The sequence below is a fragment of the Centruroides sculpturatus genome, unplaced genomic scaffold (assembly GCF_000671375.1).
Source record: "Centruroides sculpturatus isolate CEXI.00-Female unplaced genomic scaffold, Cexi_2.0 scaffold1171, whole genome shotgun sequence".
Taxonomy (NCBI): Eukaryota; Metazoa; Arthropoda; class Arachnida; order Scorpiones; family Buthidae; genus Centruroides; species Centruroides sculpturatus.
The window spans coordinates 38,199-51,044 of NW_019385411.1; the positions used below are offsets into that span (position 1 = coordinate 38,199).

At 30.7% G+C, this 12,846-nt stretch overlaps 1 protein-coding gene across 2 annotated transcripts in view; it reads left to right on the forward strand.

The window, feature by feature from the left end:
• Positions 1-2,447: 2,447 nt before the first annotated feature.
• LOC111638681 (ubiquitin-conjugating enzyme E2 Z-like) overlaps positions 2,448-12,846 on the forward strand; it is a 34,777-nt gene continuing 24,378 nt past the window's right edge. Inside the window, exon 1 of one of the 2 annotated variants that reach the window (XM_023384430.1) lies at positions 2,448-2,518. Coding sequence is in view for 1 of the 2 variants with exons in the window: in XM_023384429.1 (XP_023240197.1) it covers positions 3,331-3,482 (152 nt within the window). In the remaining variant the exon portion in view is untranslated. Of the gene's footprint in view, positions 2,519-3,208; positions 3,483-12,846 lie in introns of those variants that run through there. The other variant, XM_023384429.1, reaches the window with a different exon arrangement.

Consider the following 12,846-nt stretch of genomic DNA (forward strand, 5'->3'; position numbering starts at 1 on the left):
GCGGGTTCGCACAGGTTCGGCCGAACCCGTTGTTAACATTTTCAAAGTTTTCCGAACCCGTTGTTAAACACACGTAACATTTCTCAGTGGTTTTGTTTCTTTTAAAAAATATATTAAAATATACGTATTATACTCTGTAACACTACTAAACTAGAGCCTTATACCCCGTTCGCCTTGGTGCAACCTCCCTCGACCGTTTGAATCTCGACTGAAACGAGGTTCAATCGCAATCGACTCAAGAGAGTTCTTGAAACTAGATTCAGGCACAGCCTACAATAAGAACAGCCTAGTCAAATGGGGGAAATCCTATTGAGGTGTTGTGTCCAAGCGAAAATATTTTCTCACGCTAGATGGAGCCACACAACGGACCATAACAACACACTGATTAAGTTATCCTAGCTATATGCTGTCATATATTCGTAAAACAAAACAGAAATTCAAACTTAGGATATAGCAAGTTATTGATTTTTTTAATTAAGATTTTTTCCGGATTTCTGCAGAACTATCTAAAACAATAGACATATCAATAATTATCTAGACGGTTAAATGCAATAATTAATAGGGTAGATGTACTGTACCTATTCTGGCCACATTAAGACAATTTTCAACTTTAAAAATATTTTATATTCTTACAATTGTTTTAAGTAATGAAACATAGTAAAAATAATACAAAAACATGTTCACTGTTACTTTATTACATTAATTTTTATTAATATTAACATTTTATAAACAAAGGGTACGTTCGTAAAGTCGAACGAGTTAAACGAGAATGACGTCATCGTTATTCTTATTTCGTCTGACTTTTCGAACGATTCGTTTAGAACTAAATGGCTATTTCTAAAATCGAAGATACAAATGTTGCTAGTACAGCCTTATCCGAAATATTTTTCTTAGATTGCTTCGGGTGGACAGTTACTCCAATCATTTCATCTTTTAATTCACAATTTAAACACTCGAGTAGATTTAGAAACATCGATATCGTCGGGCGCCATTTTCTTAACGAAGTAAACTAACTCTTTCCTTCTTGAACTTCGTTAGAGTTTCGTTCGAAACGTCATCATCGCAGAGCATGCGCACTGAGCGAGACTACTACTATTCGAACGATTCCTTACGCGTTTAACTCGTTTGACTTTACGAACGTACCCAAAATTTAAATTTTTAAAAATACAGTATTACAAAAATCATCAGTTTTCACCATCCCAGTTTTCACCATGGTTTATAATCTGATTCCAGAAAGTGCTTACTGCAGACAACTGACCAGTCACTTAGCTTCCAAAGTTTTGAACTGTTTTCATCTGTAAATTTTAAAAAGAGTTAGCTTATACAGTAAATCTATTAGTTATACCATCTATAAATAATTTGTAAGCATAAATAGATAAATTGTACAAAAGTTTAAAAAATATAGCCTAATCTCATTGCAATTAGGAGTCGTGCTAAAACCGTATTTGTTCTCATTAAGGGGGAGTTATATGTATTTAATTTTTTTGTATTTAAAAAGCTGAAATTAAGTGCTTTTCAAATACACCCATGTAGTTTTTAGCAATGTCTTTCTACTGTTTTTGAAATATCCGAGAAATTCGATAAGAGAAAGTACTGTAATATATAAATTTTCGGGGGGTTGAAATTTTCCATGTGCTTTTTTTAGGGGGTTTTTATAAAAGCCACAAAAGATCACAATGGGAAGGGGAAGGTAAGATTTGGGAAATATGGGGACACATAGTTTTTGCACGAACCCTTACAGCATATAAAATAATTGCAAAAGTAGCATCAATGGATGTAGCATAGATGTTATTTTAAACGTAAATTCTCTTCCGCAGGATATTCGTGAAAACTTGTTCCATCTTTTTTCGATTTGTTTGATGTACAAAATGGCACCGAACAATGAACCATTTTAAATCAAACCTTTTAAAAATTCACCAGTATCTTGATATAAAATATTTTCGAAATTTTAATTTTTTTTAAATCTATCATAAGCACGTCTTTGCAACAGAATTACCGTTGATCACTTGATCGAATAGTCCGGTCATCAGCGCTCCTAGTGAGGATTATGTGCAAACCGCCTCAGGAATCGAAACACGTATTCAAAGCAAATGGCTAGGCTGTTCTTATTGTAGGCTGTGACTAAGGAAAGTTAGTTCACTTCGTTAAGAAAATGGCGCCCGACGATATCGATGTTTCTAAATCTACTCGAGTGTTTAAATTGTGAATTAAAAGGTGAAATGATAGAAATAACTGTCCATCCGAAGCAATCTAAGAAAAATATTTCGGATAAGGCTGCACTAGCAACATTCATATCTTCGATTTTAGAAACACCTACAGTATTTAGTTATAGACGAATCGTTCGAAAAGTCTAACGAAATAAGAATAACGATGACGTCATTCTCATTTAACTAGTTCGACTTTACGAACGTACCCTTTGTTTAGAAGTTTATTTTACGCTTCGAACTCAGTTTTTCACTGTGAGCACAGGTCAAACTTTGAAGTGAACTTTTGCCGAATTTAGCGTTCTACCTACTAGGTACCACTGTATTTATTTTTGTTGTTGATTCTTTTTCGCCCCATTTTTTTTAAACTCTTTCCGCACTGTTGGCACTGAGAGGGCCTCTTTTAGCAAGCTCATTATGCGTTCGGCCAGGTTCACAATGGGGCGGCCTAGTGGTGAGGGACGAGACCGACATATCCGGACGGACCATCCCCTAAAAAAAATTCCTGGGAATTTTTCGATCCGTCTGGTGCGATTCCAGGTCTCCTAGAGCGGTAGGCTTTCACCTTGACCACTCGGACATCCTTTTCGTTCCATGGGCATTAAAGGTTTAAGAGTTCTTTTTTTCATACCTACTATGGAATCAGCCAGGCCCACAATGAGGAGATCGGATGATTAAATCAGGGTCCGAATATTCGAGACGAACTACTTCCTGAAAAATTCCTGAGGTTTTTCTGACATCCATATTAGATTACATTAATTAAAGCATTAGCTTATTGATCAATCGCTTCTGTAGATTCGGTTTGTACAGCCGGGTACAAGCCGAACCTACAGAAGCGACTGATCAATAGAGATTTAAATTATTAAACGAAGATATAAAATTTATAATTTAAGTTAAATATTTGGAAATTTTTTATATTAGTAGATATTTTTACATATTATTATTGAATATTGTTATCAATTACAAAAAACGACAATTTAAAATTGCTTAGAGGGCGCTGTAGGCTGAATTTTAGCGAACCAGTAGTGTTTTAGTTATAAACTTATTTTCTGTATTACGTTTTAATTCGAAACACGTGGGATGAATCTGATGTATATTCAGTGATTTATTTAAACTGTTATAAAGTATGGCGTCAAGCAGTAACAGTGATTTCAACAACGATTCCGAAGAAAATGATACTCTTTCTGTATTTGCAACAGACATTAAATGGGATCCAACTTTTAGTGATGACTGGAGTAAAGAAACACCGTCGGCGAGATGTTTACTTAGAATCAAAAGGTTATTTATTTTTCTTTTTATCAAATTTCTCCCATTAAATAGTCATTGTTAACAACATATTAAATGATTGAAAATTAATTGCATGAATTAAGTATTTCCAAGCATTTTTCTACTTAGATAGTTTCTTTCATTTTCAGTTTGAAATCTGGCAAAATCTAATCTTGGTTACTGAAACAAGATCTGGTAGAAGTTTCTTTTGGGTAATTTGTGTGTGTGTAGTTATACATAAAATACATACTTCTCAAAATTTACATATAAGCTGAGTTTAGATCTCCTCTTTTATTTCTAATCGTGATTTTCGACATAGTCAATAGCAAGGTTGCAGCCGAAGTTTTCATCTTTTTGTGTGAACATTGAACATCAAGTGCCGCTTACAAGATATCGGCGTTCGACGTTCACATTTTAGAGATGAAAACTTCAGCCGCAACCTAACTAATAGTATTTAATTAACAATAGTCAATTGTTTTCTTTATGGGAGAAGAAAAGTTTTTCTACGTATTTTTCAAAATTTCTGACTTATTGAAATATAAAAATGTGAAAATATTGATCAAAGAATTAAATGCAATTAATTAAACTAAAACTGATTTCATAGCAGCAAATGTTTATTTCATATGTTTGTGAAATCATGTATTTTTTAAAAATTTCTTCACAATCTACATATACAGTAGAACCTTGAAAACTCGGCCTAATGTGGACCGAAGGGTGGCCGAGTTTGTGAAAATGCCGGGTTATCGGGAATGGGTTAAAAAAAAATAAGTAAGAGTGTTTCCTCAGAAAATACTGTACTGTACTTGTATGTATTGTTTACTTGAGAATATAATAGAGAATAAACTGCCCAAATACCCTTAAACAAAGGAAAAGTACGTCCTTTATGAAGGCATAGAGCCTTTACTACATGAAAATGAAAATTAATGAATACACTGTGTACAGTAATTTACCTGATAAGACAGACCACAGAAAAATACTTTATGAGAGCTTTTATACTTTTATAAAGCTGTCTATAATGAAATAATTAACTAAGGATTTTTTTGCCCTGCCAGGGTGTGGCCGAGTTATCCGGAGTGCCGGGTTATCAAGAGCCGAGTTTTCGAGGTTCTACTGTATTTCTTCTCTGATTACATTTATTCCCATGCATTGTTACGTTTGATAGTCTATAAATATTTAAAACAACAATACGTAAATGTCTTAAATTTATGTTACAAATCTCATCAATGTCAAGAAGGAAGATTACATCACAGTTATATTTCAACTGTGGTGTAACAATTTTGTTGACCAATAAAGTTACTTAAACTATGTGTGATAATTTTAAAAATGATTTCCTGATTTTTAAAGTATAATTAAATTTTCAATAACAACAAATAATAATTTTTAACTGTAGCAGAATGTTCATTTATGAATGGTTTAAATTAAATTTATTGAATTAAGAACAGCTATTTTTTAATGTGACTTATTAAATATGTTGAGAATGTCAGATTACATATATTTAACTTGCTTCCAAAAGTTAGAAATATTGATTTATGATAGTGTGTGCAGTATTTGATGCAGATAAGTTGTTGGTTTAGTGCATTTAATATTTGATAATATAGTAACTATTTTTAAAGTTATCTACTTTTGTAAAAGTTAGATTTAAAATAGATTTATGATTTTATTTATGTATTTTAAGTTTAATTTAGTTAGAAAAATAATTCAAATAATGTGAATAATTTTGAAAAACCAAATATGGTTTGTAATTCTCGGACCAGATTTTAATAATTGAAACCTACTTTATTCCTTTAATAATTCATATTGTATGAAGAAATAATAGTTTTGCATTTTAACTTAAGTAAATGTAAATTAGCTTTTGGTGCTATTTTAATGTTCTATTAGTTGTAATGTGTTTTTATTTAAAACACATTACAACTAATAAATTGCAAGCATTTTCAGCAGAATAAATTTATCCCTATCAGGAGAAAGATGAAATACAATTATAATTAAATACAAATATTTTGGAATACTAATACAACATAAAAAATTTAGCTTTAAGAGATTTAGATTGATAACAGAACATACAAATTAAACTTCTTGAATTTTAGACATATTAAATTATAAAATAGAGTTTAATAAAATAATTTATAGAATTGGTGATTTTCATGAAGAGTAAAATATAATTTAAGCTCTGCTTATTATTATTATTGTTATCTTATTTTGATACCTAATTATCAAATTCACATAAATGAAATAGAAAACTTCTAAATTTTTGAATCAATTTTTAAAAGTCATTTCCTATACAAATCACATTTAGTAAATTAATAAAACAACTTTATTCACATATATTTTTTTTTATAAACATTTGTGAACACTACTTTATTACAGATTGAATTATTAAATAAAAAAAAATATATTTATATATTATATTTGATTTTAGTCTATGCAATACATTAAATAAATAAAACTTAAAACTGAATGATTTATGGTTACCAAGAATTTTTCTCCTGTCTTAAAAAAAATAATGAAATACATTTATGACCTATTTATTTTTTTAGGAATGAAAAGACCTTAAATTAAGCAGAGATTGCACTAAGATGTTCATATTTTTCTTTTCAAAGTGTCACCATCTTATATGAAAATTCATTTACAAATGGAATACTGAAAATCCAAATGGAGAAGCTATGCTTTGAATTTAATTTAGAAAACAAATCACTTATAAAAAGTTTTATGAATATTAATATATGAAAATTATTAAAAAGATAGCTTGAACTTTTTAGTTTTTGACAAGACTGTCTTGTTTATAAAATCATACTGCCATTTTATGTTACCAGCATAGAGGTATGAAGGAGTACATGTCAAGAGTATTTGGCACAGAGTATTAGGTGCCCAAATCATTTGTGCATAAAAAAAAATCCAGACTTGTAGGTAGTCAGGGGACCAAGAACTGAGTCAGAATAAAATACAAAATGGAGACCCTCTTCTACAAACAGGCAAACAGGCACCTCACCCCACCGAAGTCAGGTGGGGAGAGTACCACCCACAGTCATTCTAAAAAGTGAACTCTGACCTTAGGACTGAACACATAGTTTCTTCTATGTTAAATAAAATTTGTAATCTAATTTTGTAAATTTGGGAGTGCTTCAAATATGACATTAAAACAGTTTTATGTAATTACAAGTGGTTTTTTTTTAACATTATTTAGTATAGTAAAATTGTGGGACTGATAAAAATTTGATGTTATATTAGGGTTGTTGTTACATCCGTTGACTTTATAATCGGGTTAAACTGTATATTGTTTGGGCAAAATAAAAAGATAATTTCAGACGATACAATAACTATGATTATTTTTTTCAAAAATGGGAAATTTTCATTACACATCGACAAAAATTCAACCTGGGCTGACACGCAACTGAGAGAAATTTCGAAATTGGATAGGTTAATTTCATCGAAAATGCATCGTGGCTGGAAAAGTTTCAATGATCACACCCAATGATACCAAAGAAGACTGGAGAATGAGAAAGAGACCTGCCTTGAGTGTCAAAGAGATTCTGCTTAGTAGTGAGTCTCTGAGACATGTCTTGTCTTTGGAGACTCACTATGTCTCCAAGACAAGACTATGTCTTGGAGACAAGTCCTAAGCAGAATCACTATAGACTTGTCCCAAATACGGTTTTGCCGTTTTACTTGTTTTATGAAATAAAAACCATCTGAGTTAATGTACAATATTTAGTCTGATCTTGATTAAATAATTAATTCAGTAGTTGCAATTTTTATTCAGCTTTTAGCTTTTATTCTATAGAATCAATTTTGTCAATCATGTCATTGTAATAAACTCAAATTGTCTTTAGAATTATTATCATATTAATTAATTTGATTATAATTTTCAATGTTCAATATATGTTTTCTTTGAACAAGCAGTTAAAGTGTATTACCCCTCATTGTAAAGAGCTTGATCAAGGATCAATAAACATTTGATTTGTTTGATTGAGTGAAGTAAACTTTAAAAAATATTTTTCAATTGAAAAATGTTGGCCTAAATCAAACAAAAGTATAACACACAATAATTTAATTATGATAGAAATAAAACAAAAATATTAGAATCATTTAAGTTTTATCTCATTCGATTAATTTGAACAAGATGAAACTTTAAAGATTGTTCTTACTTGAAAGTTTATATTCAAGTAAGAATAATTATTCTTTATATGTAGGATTAATATCTTAACATATTTCATAATTTGAAATCACTTTGCTTCCATAATCAATAAAACTTGCATTAAATTGAAAAAAGTAATTTTTAGCAATTGATAAATTTAATTGGACAGCAAACATACAGATGAGGTAATGGAATTGAAAGATTAAAAAAAAAAAAAATGAAATATCAAGTTATTTTTTAAATAGTTTTCAATATGATATAACTCCAATTTGCAAGTGTACTTCATTTCTGAAAATCTATTTAGAACATTCCATTATTTCTTATGGTTGAAATTTGTATCTTTTTTCAGCATAACCCAATTATGCTATCCAAATTTTCCCAAATAACATTAGTACAACAAAACACTTACATGCCTGTTAATCATGATTTTAAATGAAATAAAATGAATAAAAGGAAGTTGTTGACTAGGTTATTAATCAATATAAAAGGAAAGTATGAAATGAGAGAAGTGAATATAATGTACAGTACAGTACTGTACAGTAGAGTTCTACAGACTCAATGTGGACTAAGGTGATGAGTTATCAGAAATGACAAGTTTTATGGTATAGCAACAATGCTAGTCTAAATAACAGAGTTTTATAAAGATATTATATGTGCAAATTCATATGCATATTAATATTAACTGTGTACTATTAATGACTATTTCTATTATTTGCAGTTAAATTTTAATTAAAATATTTCTGTGTATATGTTACCGCTAAAGCTCGAAATCCGTTAATGTGCGCATTACCTAGCTAATCTGCAGATTAACTAGGGTGATCCGTTAAAGCTGCGAAAATTATTCCATTTCTCAAATTACCTAGGTAATGTTCAGATTATCTAGGTAATCTGCAAATTACCTACTAGGCACTCGGTAAAGTGAAAATAAGATTTTTGCTGGAACAACAGCAACGTTTCTGTACGCTTAAATTAACATAATGTTATTTATTTAATTTTCAATATCTAAAGAATCAAGTTAATACAATCAACAAATTAGTTGATTGAATCAATCATCAATCAATTAAAAAAACTTTAATACAAAAATCAAACGGTTTAAAATATTACTACAATTAGGGAAATGAATTTGCAAAACATATGATAAAATTGTACTTACTTATTAGTGCAATCTAAAGATTGGTGACACTTTGAATTACGTAGCAATTGGTTTTTGCGACAAGCACGCCTATTTGTGGTACATTTAGATTTGCAGTCACATTTTCTGAAACCCTGCCCAGTACCAAGGGATTGTTTTATTGCTGTTTGACGTAAAGATATTTCTACAGCAGGGACATCCATCTTCTTTCGTTAAAAATCTCTCTTTGCAAACACTGAATTCAGATTTTGCATACAATTGTTTTAAAATACCTGTTTTAGTATCAAGTTTATAAAAGCCATCCTCTGTTTTACTAAGAACCACAGCTAAAATTGAACGTGCATCAGTTTTTGCTCTGTCTTCTTCGGGTACTTTAATTCTCACAGCGAAACCTTCATCGACGTTTGGGTGCTTTGCATTAGAAACTGCTAACATTTTCTTTGCTTGCTTTTCTAAACATTTCTTGGCTTCATCACGCTGTATTTTCTGATCCATATTCTTTTTACAGATGATGCACAATACATTCTTACCATACCCTTCCTCTTTAGGATCTACTTCACCACAAACTGCGTGAACAAACATATTACACGATTTACACTTGTGAGCACTTGATGCTGCTTTTGAGCAAACAATACAGACTATGTCTTGTATAGTGCTCTTTACAGGCTCCGTACGAAACTGTGATGGCGATTCTGCTGAAGTTGAGAGTAACTCAGTGATGACTTCTTCAACTTGCAGAGGCGATTCCTTGGAGGTGCAGGGTAACTGAATATTCTTCGTGACTGCATCATCAATCAACGGTATAGAAGGCAGTTTAAGATTACTATCGGTAAATTCTTGTATTTCTATAGGTGATTCTGTAGAAGCGGGGGATAACGGAATGTCCTCTTGAGTAAGATTTGACTGTGATCTCATAATCACAGTCTCTTGTGAATCTTCTAATTTTTCAAGGTCTTCTTCAGTTTTTATCGAATGTCAAACAATTCTCCGGCATGGACAAACTTTTTCAAACCTTTCTCGCGCATCTGACAACGGCTCAATGAGTTTTTCACAGCCTCGTACAGTCAACACATCACACCTTTGAATTATTTGATAATCTCGAGATGATTCTTTCTTCTTGGAAACTTTTATTTGCTTTACATCTTCAATTATGGAATCATACTTTGGTTTGTTATTAAAACACTACGTATTATATTTTAAATCTTCGCTAAAGAGGTTTGCGAAGAATCTTTTCTTGATTTTACTCACCAATTCGGTGCTTGCTTGCATTCTAGGATTTAAATTTATCTACGTAAAAAGAAGGAGTGGGGAAAGGAAGTGAAAGAAACAAACTTTTGAACTTTAACGATACGGAAGCCGTTAATGTGCAGATTACCTAGATACTCTGCAAATTACCTAGGTAATTTGAGAAATTGAACAATTTTCGCAGCTTTAACGGATCACCCTAGTTAATCTGCAGATTAGCTAGGTAATGTACACATTAACGGATTTCGAGCTTTAGTGGTAACATATATATTGTCTAATTGGACATTGTTTATTAATAGGACTTATTATACAGGTGAAAATAAAGATATTTTGTTTTGACTTTTGAATAAGATCTCCTCTCTTTGCTAATCAGAAATTTCACCAGTATAATAAGTCCTATTAATAAACAAGGTCCAAATAGACAATATATATACAGAAATGTAAAACAGTAAGGACTTAGAGGTAAAAAGAATTACTATTTAATTACAATACATTTATTATTTGGTGTGAATTGAATGTCACTTTCAAGTTAGTGACATTTAATTCACATCATGGAGTTTTGCAGTGGCACCTTGGAAAAAGTGTTATATTTTTTGTTAATGTATAGAATTGATGCTATTATCAAATGTTACTGGTGAACAACCATAACTTATTTAATGCTACTGTTAAGTTATAGAGGTAGAAATTTTTTGTTGTTAAGTTCCATCGAGTCGTCGTCGACTCCTGGTGACTTCATGGACAAGTCTTCTCCATCTTGATCTTTCCCTTGTTGTCTCTCGTAGCTCATCCAGCTTCATTTCTGTGACTTTTTCTATTTCTTCTATCCATCTTATCCATTGCCTTCCCCTCTTCCTTCTACCTTCCACTTTTCCCAGCATAATAGTCTTCTCTAGGGAAACTTCTTTACGCATCACATGTCCAAAGTAGGTCAATTTTTGTTTTAAGATTCTTGACTCTAAGGAGAAGCTTGGCTTAATTTTTTCTAAAATTGAGATATTTGTTTTCTTTTCTGTCCATGGAACTCTAAGTAATCTTCTCCATACCCATAATTCGAATGCATCTATCATTTTTCTTTCCTTTTTCCTTAGAGTCCAGCTTTCACAGCCATATAATGTTACAGGGAAAACCATTGCTTCTACAATTCTTTTCTTAGTATGAATGGAAATGTCTTTATCTTTCATTATCTTGGTGAGATTTGCCATGGCTGTTCTGCCAAGATTAATTCTCCTCCTGATTTCTCCTTCACAACTTCCATTCCTTTCTATCTTTGAGCCCAAAAGTATGTAACTTTCTACCACTTCAATTCTTTCACCATCCACAATGAAATCTTTTAACTCTTTAGTTGACATTACTTTAGTTTTCTTTACATTTAGCTTCAAACCAAATTTAGCACTTTCTTCTTCTACCCTTATGATAATTTTTTCTAAATCTGCTTTGCTTTCTGTCAAAAGGGTGGTATCATCTGCATATCTTATATTATTAATAGTTTCGCCTCCAATCTTGATACCAATAGACTCTTCATTTGTAGTAACCATTCTCATGATATATTCAGTATATTCAGTTAAACAGATATGGAGACAAAATGCACAATGACAAAAAAGAGGTAGAAATTACATTTATCCATTTTTTATTTTGGATGACATAATGAGTTTTATGGAATGTCAAGTTATTGAGAGTTGAGTTTCTGGGATTCTACCATAAAAGAAGCTAATATTGGTACTATACATAAAGTATCAGATATTTGTTTATTTAGTGGTGAGAAAATAAAACTTAAGTTAAATAAGTAAGCAGAAATAAAGAAGAAGTAAATGAAACATTTAAAAAAATAAAAATAAAACTGTAATCATTGATAGAAGAGTTTTTAATCTATACTTTAAAGTTAATTAAACTGCTCAACTATTTTAGAACAAATAACACTATTTGTAATGAACAAATGCACAGTGTGAATGAAACAAAGAACATCAAAACTGAAATCTCTGAGGGATGGATGAGAGAAGTGGAAATTTCAGTCTTATTGCACTTGTGATTAGAATATTTTGTTATCATAAATATTAATTGTTGCTTGTTGTATTGAATATTTCATCTTGTAAATTGGAAAGAGGGATAAAATAAAGCAGCTTATTAAATTCTTGTATATCAAGTATTTATGGAGTGGTATCATACTATATTGCAAAAATTTTTTGGAAAGATGGCATAAAATATAGTTGCATAGACACTGAATGTAACAAATATGTGGGCCAAAGTTAAAATAAAAAGGAATAAAAATAATGTATAATACATTAAATGCAATATAAAAAATATTCATTTAAATTTAAACAGGAATGAGCAATTATTTATTGTGACATTGAGATAGACTGTCCTGTAGCTTTTAGTAGTAATTTGTTAATTATCTGTAGTTAGTAACTTGATGTTTCAGGTCATCCTAGAAATCCAAACTGATTCTATTTTATAGTTATCATATGATTTTACAGATTCCAAACATTGGGTGTTGTACTACATAATTTAAGTTCACAGTTCTTGTGCAATATATTTATTATCTTTGTCTGCTGTAATGTCTCTCATGTGCTCTTTAATTCTATGAACTTTTTTCATTATATTTCAACTATTAATTAAAATAAACAAACACCTTTCTCTATTCCAGCACAACGTTTAATGCATTAAAAAACGTTTTCGACCGTTTTCAGCAATCTCTTCCTCAGTTCAAATTTGAACCATATAACGAACAAAGTATTTGAAAAATACAAAACTTCAAAGCACTTATTCACAACTTAATGCTAAAGCGCATGCCCATACTCATAAAATGTATAGATTAAACCAAAATAATTAAAAATAAACCAAAAAAATTATATATCAAGTAATATTACAAA